At 49.4% G+C, this 12,556-nt stretch overlaps 1 protein-coding gene across 1 annotated transcript in view; it reads right to left on the bottom strand.

The window, feature by feature from the left end:
- LOC138680865 (carboxypeptidase B-like) overlaps positions 1-12,556 on the bottom strand; it is a 56,127-nt gene that overhangs the window by 28,687 nt on the left and 14,884 nt on the right. Inside the window, exon 8 of the mRNA XM_069768087.1 lies at positions 12,404-12,494. Coding sequence (XP_069624188.1) covers positions 12,404-12,494 — 91 coding nt within the window. The remainder of the gene's footprint in view (positions 1-12,403; positions 12,495-12,556) is intronic.

The following is a 12,556-nucleotide window of genomic DNA, read 5'->3' as shown; positions in this document are numbered from 1 at the left end:
CCACAACATTGCCCTCGCAGGGTACTGATCCAGAATCAGACCCTGATGAGACTATGTTGCCCCGTCACGAACGCTATACCACCGACTTACACGGTGACACAGACGAAGTTGCACACGAGATAGAAGAGGAGGTTATAGATGACCCAGTTGTTGACCCCGATTGGCAGCCATTGGGGGAACAGGGTGCAGGCGGCAGTAGTTCTGAAACGGAGGAGAAGGGGCCGCAGCAGGCATCAACATCGCAACAGGTTCTATCTGCCGGGCCCGTGTCTGGCACAAAACGCGTGGCAAAGCCAAAACCTCTTGGAGGACAGCGTGGCCATCCGGTTAAAGCTCAGTCTGCAATGCCTGAAAAGGGATCCGATGCTCAAAAGAGTGCAGTCTGGCATTTTTTTAAACAACATCCAATTGATCAGCGCAAAGTCATCTGTCAAAAATGTTCAACTACCTTAAGCAGAGGTCAGAATCTGAAAAGTCTCAATACAAGTTGCATGCATAGACATTTAACCACCATGCATTTTCAAGCCTGGACTAACTACCAAATGTCCCTTAAGGTTGTAGCACCCTCGGCCAATGAAGCTAGTCAGCAACGCTACATCCCTTCCGTCACTGTAAGGCCACCATTTTCCGCACCACCTGCAGTATCTGTGCAGGTTTCTTTGCCAGGCCAAAGCATTCAGGGTCAGGGAATCACCAGTTTCGTAGTAGGAAACACTGCATCTAGGGCACCGGCGGAAACAATACCGTCTCCAACCGTCTCTCAGTCTGCCATGTCCACCGGCACACCCGCTAGTTCCACGATCTCCAGCTCTCCAGTCCAGCTCACCCTACATGAGACTCTCGTTAGAAAAAGGAAGTACTTATCCTCGCATCCGCGTACACAGGGTTTGAACGCCCACATAGCTAGACTAATCTCGTTAGAGATGATGCCCTACCGGTTAGTTGAAAGCGAAGCTTTCAAAGCCCTGATGGACTACGCTGTACCACGCTACGAGCTACCCAGTCGACACTTTTTTTCCAGAAAAGCCATCCCAGCCCTCCACCAGCATGTTAAAGAGCGCATCGTCCATGCACTCAGGCAATCTGTGAGTACAAAGGTGCACCTGACAACAGATGCATGGACCAGTAGGCATGGCCAGGGACGTTACGTGTCCATCACGGCACACTGGGTGAATGTGGTGGATGCAGGGTCCACAGGGGACATCAATTTCGGGACAGTTCTGCCTAGCCCACGGTCTAGGAAACAGTTGGCTGTAGGCGTTCACACCCCCTCCTCCTCCTCCTCCTCTTCGTCCTCCTGCAGAAGCGAGAGCTCGTCCACAGACCGCAGTCGCCCAACCACTCCATCCGCAGCTGGCACTGTTGCACACCAGTTGTCCCATTATGGGGCAGCTACTGGCAAGCGTCAGCAGGCTGTATTGGCTATGAAGTGTTTGGGCGACAACAGACACACCGCGGAAGTTCTGTCCGAGTTCTTGCAGAAAGAAACGCAGTCGTGGCTGGGCACAGAAGATCTTGAGGCAGGCAAGGTAGTGAGTGATAACGGAAGGAATTTCATGGCTGCCATCTCCCTTTCCCAACTGAAACACATTCCTTGCCTGGCTCACACCTTAAACCTGGTGGTGCAGTGCTTCCTGAAAAGTTATCCGGGGTTATCCGACCTGCTCCTCAAAGTGCGCGGACTTTGCTCACATATCCGCCGTTCGCCCGTACACTCCAGCCGTATGCAGACCTATCAGCGGTCTTTGAACCTTCCCCAGCATCGCCTAATCATAGACGTTGCAACAAGGTGGAACTCAACACTGCACATGCTTCAGAGACTGTGCGAACAGAGGCGGGCTGTTATGTATTTGTGGGAGGATACACATACACGGGCAGGCAGTAGGATGGCAGACATGGAGTTGTCAGGTGTGCAGTGGTCGAAGATACAAGACATGTGTCAAGTCCTTTAGTGTTTTGAGGAATGCACACGGCTGGTTAGTGCAGACAACGCCATAATAAGCATGAGCATCCCCCTAATGCATCTGCTGATGCAAAGTTTGACGCACATAAAGGATCAGGCGTCTGCAGCAGAGGAAGAGGAAAGCCTTGATGAGTCAGCCATTGTCTGGTCTGGGCAGTGTACAGGACGAGGTAGCAGGCGAAGAGGAGGAGGAGGATGATGGGGATGAGTATATTTTTAATGAGGAAGCTTTTCTGGGGCCACTGGAAATTGGTGGCATGGCAAGGCCGGGTTCTGGTTTTTTTGAGGGACACAAGTGACGTAGATTTGCCTGAAACTGCCCCTCAACCAAGCACAACCGCAGATTTGACAACTGGAACTTTGGCCCACATGGCGGATTATGCCTTACGTATCCTCAAAAGGGACACACACATTACTAAAATGATGAACGATGACGATTACTGGTTGACCTGCCTCCTTGATCCTCGCTATAAAGGCAAATTGCAAAATATTATGCCATATGAGAACTTGGAACTAATATTAGCAACCAAACAATAAACTCTTGTTGACCGTTTGCTTCAGGCATTCCCAGCACAAAGCGCCCGTGATCGTTCTCACACAAGCTGCAGGGGCCAGCAGACCAGAGGTGTTAGAGGTGCAGAAATCAGAAGTGGCGTTGGACAGAGGGGTTTTCTGACCAGGTTGTGGAGTGATTTTGCTATGACTGCAGACAGGACAGGTACTGCTGCATCAATTCAAAGTGACAGGAGACAACATTTGTCCAGTATGGTTACTAACTATTTTTCATCCCTTATCGATGTTCTCCCTCAACCGTCATTCCCATTTGATTACTGGGCATCCAAATTAGACAGCTGGCCAGAATTGGCAGAATATGCATTGCAGGAGCTTGCTTGCCTGGCAGCTACTGTCCTATCAGAAAGAGTATTCAGTGCTGCAGGTTTAATATTAACCGAAAAAAGGACTCTTCTGGCTACCCAAAATGTTGATGATCTAACCTTCATTAAAATGAACCACAACTGGATTTCGTATTCTTTTGCCCCACCTTGCCCGGCCGACACCTAACTTTCATATGAAAAGGTCTTGCCTGTGGACTACTCTGAATGACTTTTCCAATCTCGTAATTTGCAGCAGCTGATTGTCCAGCATACGACATGTTTACACCTCCCTAAATGGCCAAACTCCCCACACGGGGCCGTGGTATCGCCACTTGGCGCAAGCACCCGTGAGAGTGCTGTTTGTCTGAAGAGGTGGGTGTGCCCGCTTTTGGTCTACGGCACTGCCACTGGGTCCCTCATAGTACAATAAAGTGTCTCTGGCGGCGGTGGTGCGCACCCAACGTCAGACACACTGTTGTAACATGAGGGGCCCTGGGCCTGTACCGCCGGCCACAAGAGAGTTCCCCCACCCCCAGCTCAAACATTGCTCTACCACTTGCACAATTATCTCTCACAGTTCCACCAATGTTTAGTCTATGCGCTGACATCCTTAAATTCCTGCCACTGACAATACCATTGTGTTGACATGTATGATGGTACTTAACATAGTCAGGGGCAGTGTCCTATATTTACCCAAGTAAATACTTTGCGCCAAATTACTAGGTCTGAAACTATGCAGAGGAGCCCACCCCTGTACCTAATGATTGCACCCATTTGTGTTTTCGTTTTGTTGTAATGCGAGACATTGACATGTATTTATTGTTTGGGACTACTAACTGGCAGACACTCATTACAATCGGCCTCCGCTGACAACACCAATGCTGCCTGTGTACCCCTGCAAGAGAATTCCAAGTGTCTACAGCCAAATTTTATTATGTTAGGCCTACTACGCCTGTCTGCGGTCTCTCCTTCCACTAGTCCTCCACTGACCAGACCACTGCTGCCCGTGTACCCCTGGAACCAATTTTAAAGTGCCTACAGCCCAATATTATTATGTTAGGCCTTCGAAGCCTGTCTGCGGTCCCTCCTTCCACTAGTCCTCCACTGACCAGACCACTGCTGCACGTGTACTCCTGGAACCAATTTTAAAGTGCCTACAGCCATATTTTATTATGTTAGGCCTACTACGCCTGTCTGCGGTCCCTCCTTCCACTAGGCCTGCACTGAACAGACCACTGCTGCCCGTGTACCCCTGGAACCAATTTTAAAGTGCCTACAGCCATATTTTATTATGTTAGGCCTACTATGCCTGTCTGCGGTCCCTCCTTACACTTGTCCTCCACTGACCAGACCACTGCTGCCCGTGTACCCCTTGAACCAATTTTAAAGTGCCTACAGCCCAATTTTATTATGTTAGGCCTACTACGCCTGTCTGCGGTCCCTCCTTACACTTGTCCTCCACTGACCAGACCACTGCTGCCCGTGTACCCCTGGAACCAATTTTAAAGTGCCTACAGCCATATTTTATTATGTTAGGCCTACTATGCCTGTCTGCGGTCCCTCCTTACACTTGTCCTCCACTGACCAGACCACTGCTGCCCGTGTACCCCTGGAACCAATTTTAAAGTGCCTACAGCCATATTTTATTATGTTAGGTCTACTACACCTGTCTGCGGTCCCTCCTTCCACTAGGCCTCCACTGACCAGACCACTGCTGCCCGTGTACCCCTGGAACCAATTTTAAAGTGCCTACAGCCATATTTTATTATGTTAGGCCTAATACGCCTGTCTGCGGTCCATCCTTCCACCAGGCCTCCACTGACCAGACCACTGCTGCCCGTGTACCCCTGGAACCAATTTTAAAGTGCCTACAGCCCAATTTTATTATGTTAGGCCTACTACGCCTGTCTGCGGTCCCTCCTTACACTTGTCCTCCACTGACCTGATTACTGCTGCCCGTGTACCCCTGGAACCAATTTTAAAGTGCCTACAGCCATATTTTATTATGTTAGGCCTACTACGCCTGTCTGCGGTCCCTCCTTACACTTGTCCTCCACTGACTAGACCACTGCTGCCCGTGTACCCCTGGAACCAATTTTAAAGTGCCTACAGCCCAATTTTATTATGTTAGGCCTTCAAAGCCTGTCTGCGGTCCCTCCTTCCACTAGTCCTCCACTGACCAGACCACTGCTGCCCGTGTACCCCTGGAACCAATTTTAAAGTGCCTACAGCCATATTTTATTATGTTAGGCCTGCTACGCCTGTCTGGGGTCCCTCCTTCCTCTAGGCCTCCACTGACCAGACCACTGCTGCCCGTGTACCCCTGGAACCATTTTTAAAGTGCCTACAGCCCAATTTTATTATGTTAGGCCTACTACGCCTGTCTGGGGTCCCTCCTTCCACTAGGCCTCCACTGACCAGACCACTGCTGCCCGTGTACCCCTGGAACCAATTTTAAAGTGCCTACAGCACAATTTTATTATGTTATGCCTACTACGCCTGTCTGCGGTCCCTCCTTACACTTGTCCTCCACTGAGCAGACCACTGCTGCCCGTGTACCCCTGGAACCAATTTTAAAGTGCCTACAGCCATATTTTATTATGTTAGGCCTATTATGCCTGTCTGCGGTCCCTCCTTACACTTGTCCTCCACTGATCAGACCACTGCTGCCCGTATACCCCTGGAACCAATTTTAAAGTGCCTACAGCCCAATTTTTTTATGTTAGGCCTACTACACCTGTCTGCGGTCCCTCCTTACACTTGTCCTCCACTGACCAGACCACTGCTGCCCGTGTACCCCTGGAACCAATTTTAAAGTGCCTACAGCCATATTTTATTATGTTAGGCCTACTATGCCTGTCTGCGGTCCCTCCTTACACTTGTCCTCCACTGACCAGACCACTGCTGCCCGTGTACCCCTGGAACCAATTTTAAAGTGCCTACAGCCATATTTTATTATGTTAGGCCTAATACGCCTGTCTGCGGTCCCTCCTTCCACTAGGCCTCCACTGACCAGACCACTGCTGCCCGTGTACCCCTGGAACCAATTTTAAAGTGCCTACAGCCCAATTTTATTATGTTAGGCCTACTACGCCTGTCTGCGGTCACTCCTTCCACTAGGCCTCCACTGACCAGACCACTGCTGCCCGTGTACCCCTGGAACCAATTTTAAAGTGCCTACAGCCATATTTTATTATGTTAGGCCTACTACGCCTGTCTGCGGTCCCTCCTTACACTTGTCCTCCACTGACCTGTCTACTGCTGCCCGTGTACCCCTGGAACCAATTTTAAAGTGCCTACAGCCCAATTTTGTTATGTTAGGCCTACTACGCCTATCTGCGGTCCCTCCTTACACTTGTCCTCCACTGACCAGACCACTGCTGCCTGTGTACCCCTGGAACCAATTTTAAAGTGCCTACAGCCATATTTTATTATGTTAGGCCTACTACGCCTGTCTGCGGTACCTCCTTACACTTGTCCTCCACTGACCAGACCACTGCTGCCCGTGTACCCCTGGAACCAATTTTAAAGTACCTACAGCCCAATTTTATTATGTTAGGCCTTCAAAGCCTGTCTGCGGTCCCTCCTTCCACTAGTCCTCCACTGACCAGACCACTGCTGCCCGTGTACCCCTGGAACCAATTTTAAAGTGCCTACAGCCATATTTTATTATGTTAGGCCTACTACGCCTGTCTGCGGACCCTCCTTCCACTAGGCCTCCACTGACCAGACCACTGCTGCCCGTGTACCCCTGGAACCAATTTTAAAGTGCCTACAGCCCAATTTTATTATGTTAGGCCTACTACGCCTGTCTGCGGTCCCTCCTTCCACTAGGCCTCCACTGACCAGACCACTGCTGCCCGTGTACCCCTGGAACCAATTTTAAAGTGCCTACAGCCATATTTTATTATGTTAGGCCTACTACGCCTGTCTGCGGTCCCTCCTTACACTTGTCCTCCACTGACCAGACCACTGCTGCCCGTGTACCCCTGGAACCATTTTTAAAGTGCCTACAGCCATATTTTATTATGTTAGGCCTACTACGCCTGTCTGCGGTCCCTCCTTACACTTGTCCTCCACTGACCAGACCACTGCTGGCCGTGTACCCCTGGAACCAATTTTAAAGTGCCTACAGCCATATTTTATTATGTTAGGCCTACTACGCCTGTCTGCGGTCCCTCCTTACACTTGTCCTCCACTGACCAGACCACTGCTGCCCGTGTACCCCTGGAACCAATTTTAAAGTGCCTACAGCCCAATTTTATTATGTTAGGCCTTCTAAGCCTGTCTGCGGTCCATCCTTCCAATAGTTCTCCACTGCCCAGACCAATGCTGGCCGTGTACCCCTGGAACCCAGCTGAAAGTGCATGGAGCCAACTTTTTTTCTTTGTATTATATTTATAAAGCCCAGATGAACTACGCTGTACCACGGTTCAAGCTACCCAGTCGACACTTCTTTTGTGAGAAAAGCCATCCCAGCTCTCCACCGGCATGAAAAAGTCTGCATTGTCATAGCACTCAGGCAATCAAACAGTAGAAAGGTGCACCTGACAAGAGACGCATGGACCAGTAGTCATGTCCACAAAAAGTTACGTGTCCATTACGGCGCACTGGGTTAATGTGTTGGATGCATGGTCCACAGGGGACAGCCTACAAAGTCTGTCTGCAGTCCCTAATTCAAATTGTCCTCCGCTGACCACACCACTGCTGCTCGTGTACCCCTGGAACCAATTTTAAAGTGCCTACAGCCATATTTTATTATGTTAGGCCTACTACGCCTGTCTGCGGTCCCTCCTTCCACTAGGCCTCCACTGACCAGACCACTGCTGCCTGTGTACCCCTGGAACCAATTTTAAAGTGCCTACAGTCATATTTTATTATGTTAGGCCTACTACGCCTGTCTGCGGTCCCTCCTTACACTTGTCCTCCACTGACCAGACCACTGCTGCTCGTGTACCCCTGAAACCAATTTTAAAGTGCCTACAGCCCAATTTTATTATGTTAGGCCTTCGAAGCCTGTCTGCGGTCCCTCCTTCCACTAGTCCTCCACTGACCAGACCACTGCTGCCTGTGTACCCCTGGAACCCAGCTGAAAGTGCATGGAGCCTACTTTTTTTCTTTGTTTTATATTTATAAAGCCCAGATGAACTACGCTGTACCACGGTTCAAGCTACCCAGTCGACACTTCTTTTGTGAGAAAAGCCATCCCAGCCCTCCACCGGCATGAAAAAGTCTGCATTGTCATAGCACTCAGGCAATCAAACAGTAGAAAGGTGCACCTGACAAGAGACGCATGGAACAGTAGGCATGTCCACAAAAAGTTACGTGTCCATTATGGCGCACTGGGTTAATGTGTTGGATGCATGGTCCACAGGGGACAGCCTACAAAGTCTGTCTGCAGTCCCTAATTCAAATTGTCCTCCGCTGACCACACCACTGCTGCCCGTGTACCCCTGGAACCTATTTTAAAGTGCCTACAGCCATATTTTATTATGTTAGGCCTACTACGCCTGTCTGCGGACCCTCCTTCCACTAGGCCTCCACTGACCAGACCACTGCTGCCCGTGTACCCCTGGAACCAATTTTAAAGTGCCTACAGCCCAATTTTATTATGTTAGGCCTACTACGCCTGTCTGCGGTCCCTCCTTCCACTAGGCCTCCACTGACCAGACCACTGCTGCCCGTGTACCCCTGGAACCAATTTTAAAGTGCCTACAGCCATATTTTATTATGTTAGGCCTACTACGCCTGTCTGCGGTCCCTCCTTACACTTGTCCTCCACTGACCAGACCACTGCTGCCCGTGTACCCCTGGAACCATTTTTAAAGTGCCTACAGCCATATTTTATTATGTTAGGCCTACTACGCCTGTCTGCGGTCCCTCCTTACACTTGTCCTCCACTGACCAGACCACTGCTGGCCGTGTACCCCTGGAACCAATTTTAAAGTGCCTACAGCCATATTTTATTATGTTAGGCCTACTACGCCTGTCTGCGGTCCCTCCTTACACTTGTCCTCCACTGACCAGACCACTGCTGCCCGTGTACCCCTGGAACCAATTTTAAAGTGCCTACAGCCCAATTTTATTATGTTAGGCCTTCTAAGCCTGTCTGCGGTCCATCCTTCCAATAGTTCTCCACTGCCCAGACCAATGCTGGCCGTGTACCCCTGGAACCCAGCTGAAAGTGCATGGAGCCAACTTTTTTTCTTTGTATTATATTTATAAAGCCCAGATGAACTACGCTGTACCACGGTTCAAGCTACCCAGTCGACACTTCTTTTGTGAGAAAAGCCATCCCAGCTCTCCACCGGCATGAAAAAGTCTGCATTGTCATAGCACTCAGGCAATCAAACAGTAGAAAGGTGCACCTGACAAGAGACGCATGGACCAGTAGTCATGTCCACAAAAAGTTACGTGTCCATTACGGCGCACTGGGTTAATGTGTTGGATGCATGGTCCACAGGGGACAGCCTACAAAGTCTGTCTGCAGTCCCTAATTCAAATTGTCCTCCGCTGACCACACCACTGCTGCTCGTGTACCCCTGGAACCAATTTTAAAGTGCCTACAGCCATATTTTATTATGTTAGGCCTACTACGCCTGTCTGCGGTCCCTCCTTCCACTAGGCCTCCACTGACCAGACCACTGCTGCCTGTGTACCCCTGGAACCAATTTTAAAGTGCCTACAGTCATATTTTATTATGTTAGGCCTACTACGCCTGTCTGCGGTCCCTCCTTACACTTGTCCTCCACTGACCAGACCACTGCTGCTCGTGTACCCCTGAAACCAATTTTAAAGTGCCTACAGCCCAATTTTATTATGTTAGGCCTTCGAAGCCTGTCTGCGGTCCCTCCTTCCACTAGTCCTCCACTGACCAGACCACTGCTGCCTGTGTACCCCTGGAACCCAGCTGAAAGTGCATGGAGCCTACTTTTTTTCTTTGTTTTATATTTATAAAGCCCAGATGAACTACGCTGTACCACGGTTCAAGCTACCCAGTCGACACTTCTTTTGTGAGAAAAGCCATCCCAGCCCTCCACCGGCATGAAAAAGTCTGCATTGTCATAGCACTCAGGCAATCAAACAGTAGAAAGGTGCACCTGACAAGAGACGCATGGAACAGTAGGCATGTCCACAAAAAGTTACGTGTCCATTATGGCGCACTGGGTTAATGTGTTGGATGCATGGTCCACAGGGGACAGCCTACAAAGTCTGTCTGCAGTCCCTAATTCAAATTGTCCTCCGCTGACCACACCACTGCTGCCCGTGTACCCCTGGAACCTATTTTAAAGTGCCTACAGCCTAATTTTGTTATGCTAGGCCTACTACGCCTGTCTGCGGTCCCTCCTTCCAATACTCCTCCACTGACCACACCACTGCTGCCCGTGGACCCCTGGAACCTATTTTTTATTGCATAGAGCATCCTTTTTTTAATAGTAGGCGTACAATGTCTGTCTGTGGTCCATAATTGAAATTGTCCTCCACTGACCAGACCAATGCTGCCTGTGTACCCCTGTAACCTTTTTTAAACTGCATTGAGCCACATTTTTGGTTTAAGGCCTACTACCTGTGTCTGTCTGCGCCACTCAATACAGCTGTCCTCCTTTGAAAAAAGCTGAGCGTCAATAGTCTGGTTTTCAGCCTCTAGGAATTTGAAAACTGCATTGGGGCTACTACTTCGGTAGGGCCTACTAACGGTGTCTGCCGCTCCAAGGTGTTCCCCAGGTTTCCTCGCCATTGCTTCAATCTTCTGACTCTCGTTTAGTAGTTGTTGAAAACTAAACTGCATTAGGCCTACAAATTGGGTATGGGGTGTAGAGACGGTGTGTTCCACTCCAAGGTGTTCCCCAGGTTTCCTCTCCATTGCTTCGATCTTCTGACTCTCGTTTAGTAGTTGTTGAAAACTACACTGCATTAGACCTACAAATTGGGTATGGGGTGTAGAGACGGTGTGTTCCACTCCAAGGTGTTCCCCAGGTTTCGTCTACATTGCTTCGATCTTCTGACTCTCGTTTAGTAGTTGTTGAAAACAACACTGCATTAGGCCTACAAATTGGGTATTGGGTGTAGAGACGGTGTGTTCCACTCCAAGGTGTTCCCCAGGTTTCCTCTCCAGTCTCCATTTCTTCGATCTTCTGGCTCTACTTTAGTAGTTGTTGAAAACAACACTGCATTAGGCCTACTAATTGGGTATGGAGTGTAGAGACGGTGTGTTCCACTCCAAGGTGTTCCCCAGGTTTCGTCTCCATTGCTTCGATCTTCTGGCTCTTCTTAAGTAGTTGTTGAAAACAACACTGCATTAGGCCTACTAGTTGGGTTGGGGCCTTCTATCTGTGTCTGCCGCTCCTTGCTGTTCTCCTACTGTGAACAAAGCTGTGCCGCCGGTTTACTACTGTTGACAATTTTGAACTGCATTTAGAATACTTACTGATTTGGGCCTACTCTCTGTGTCAGCCTCTCATTCCAGTTGTCCTCCACTGAACAAAGCAATACCCCCTGGTTAGTCCTGTTACCAATTTTGAACTGCATTTAGCCCACTTTATTCTTTGGGCCCATATCTGTTTCCCCCTCATCCTGCCCATTGCCCAGCCAGTGATAGATGAGTCTGCTGGTACATTGACCCATAACGCAACATTCCCCGTGCACGCTACACTGCAAGATTGTGACCCTGCTGAAAGTCAGGTCCCCCTTCCCACATACCATACCACCTTACACGGGGACAAAGAGGAAGGTGCAGATGAAGGTGCAGGTTCCTTCATCAGGTAGGGGGAGGAATACTCGTTGGCGACGTCACTGGCACAGGGCTTCTCATAGTACGCAAAAGTGTTGCTGCCGGTGGGAGGCGCCCCCGCCGTGAAAACACACCGCTGTACTTTGAGGGGCCCTGTGCCAGTGCCAATGCCAACGAGTGGGTCCCCCCTGCTTGCTCAGGATCACAGCACTTGCAAAGTTGAAATACTTACCTCTCCCTGCTCCACTGCCGTGACGTGGTCCAGATGTCCTGGGCCCACTGATTGCTTGAACCAGCCCTAACCCCCACAACTTTAGCCAAATGACCCCCAATTTCAAATGCCTTACAATTATTATAAGCTAAATTACGATTGACAAGCTTCAGTAGCAAGAATGGATGTTTTTGCCAATACAATGGGCTCTGTACATGTTTTCCTGGCCTCTACTCACTGCCGACTATGCTCCCCCATTGACTTGCATTGGGTTTCGTGTTTCGGTCGATCCCCGACTTTTCGCGATAATCGGCCGATTCCACTCGACTCGACTTTTGAGATAGTCGGGTTTCGCGAAACCTGGCTCGACTCTAAAAAGGTCAAGGTCGCTCAACTCTAGTACTAAAGACAAGAGCCTTGATTATTGTAGATCTTGATACCGAAGTTCTGTTCGCTTGTCCACTGCTCTCAAGGCATAGAATGAATATCCATTGATTTCAATAATCACCTTATTACACTAGGTGATGCTCAGCAGCAAAATGTCCACTGCAACATCTGGGCAGGGTACTGCTATATGTGTATAAAATAGAAGACCTCTTCACAAAAGGAAGAACTGCACTTACTGCACCATTTAGCATCAAAGTTTCTGTTGAGATCAGTTCCAATGCAGGAACTATTTTTGTTAATGGATCGAGTCTTTTTCCACATACGGTCCTATAGAAAATAATTCCAAATATATTACAATTCTGGCAGATTTCAGTGACTCAAAGTTAGCT

Source organism: Ranitomeya imitator, chromosome 5 (assembly GCF_032444005.1).
Source record: "Ranitomeya imitator isolate aRanImi1 chromosome 5, aRanImi1.pri, whole genome shotgun sequence".
Classification (NCBI taxonomy): domain Eukaryota; kingdom Metazoa; phylum Chordata; class Amphibia; order Anura; family Dendrobatidae; genus Ranitomeya; species Ranitomeya imitator.
Note: the sequence above shows the minus strand (reverse complement) of the source record. Positions and strands in the feature narration are given on the sequence as shown.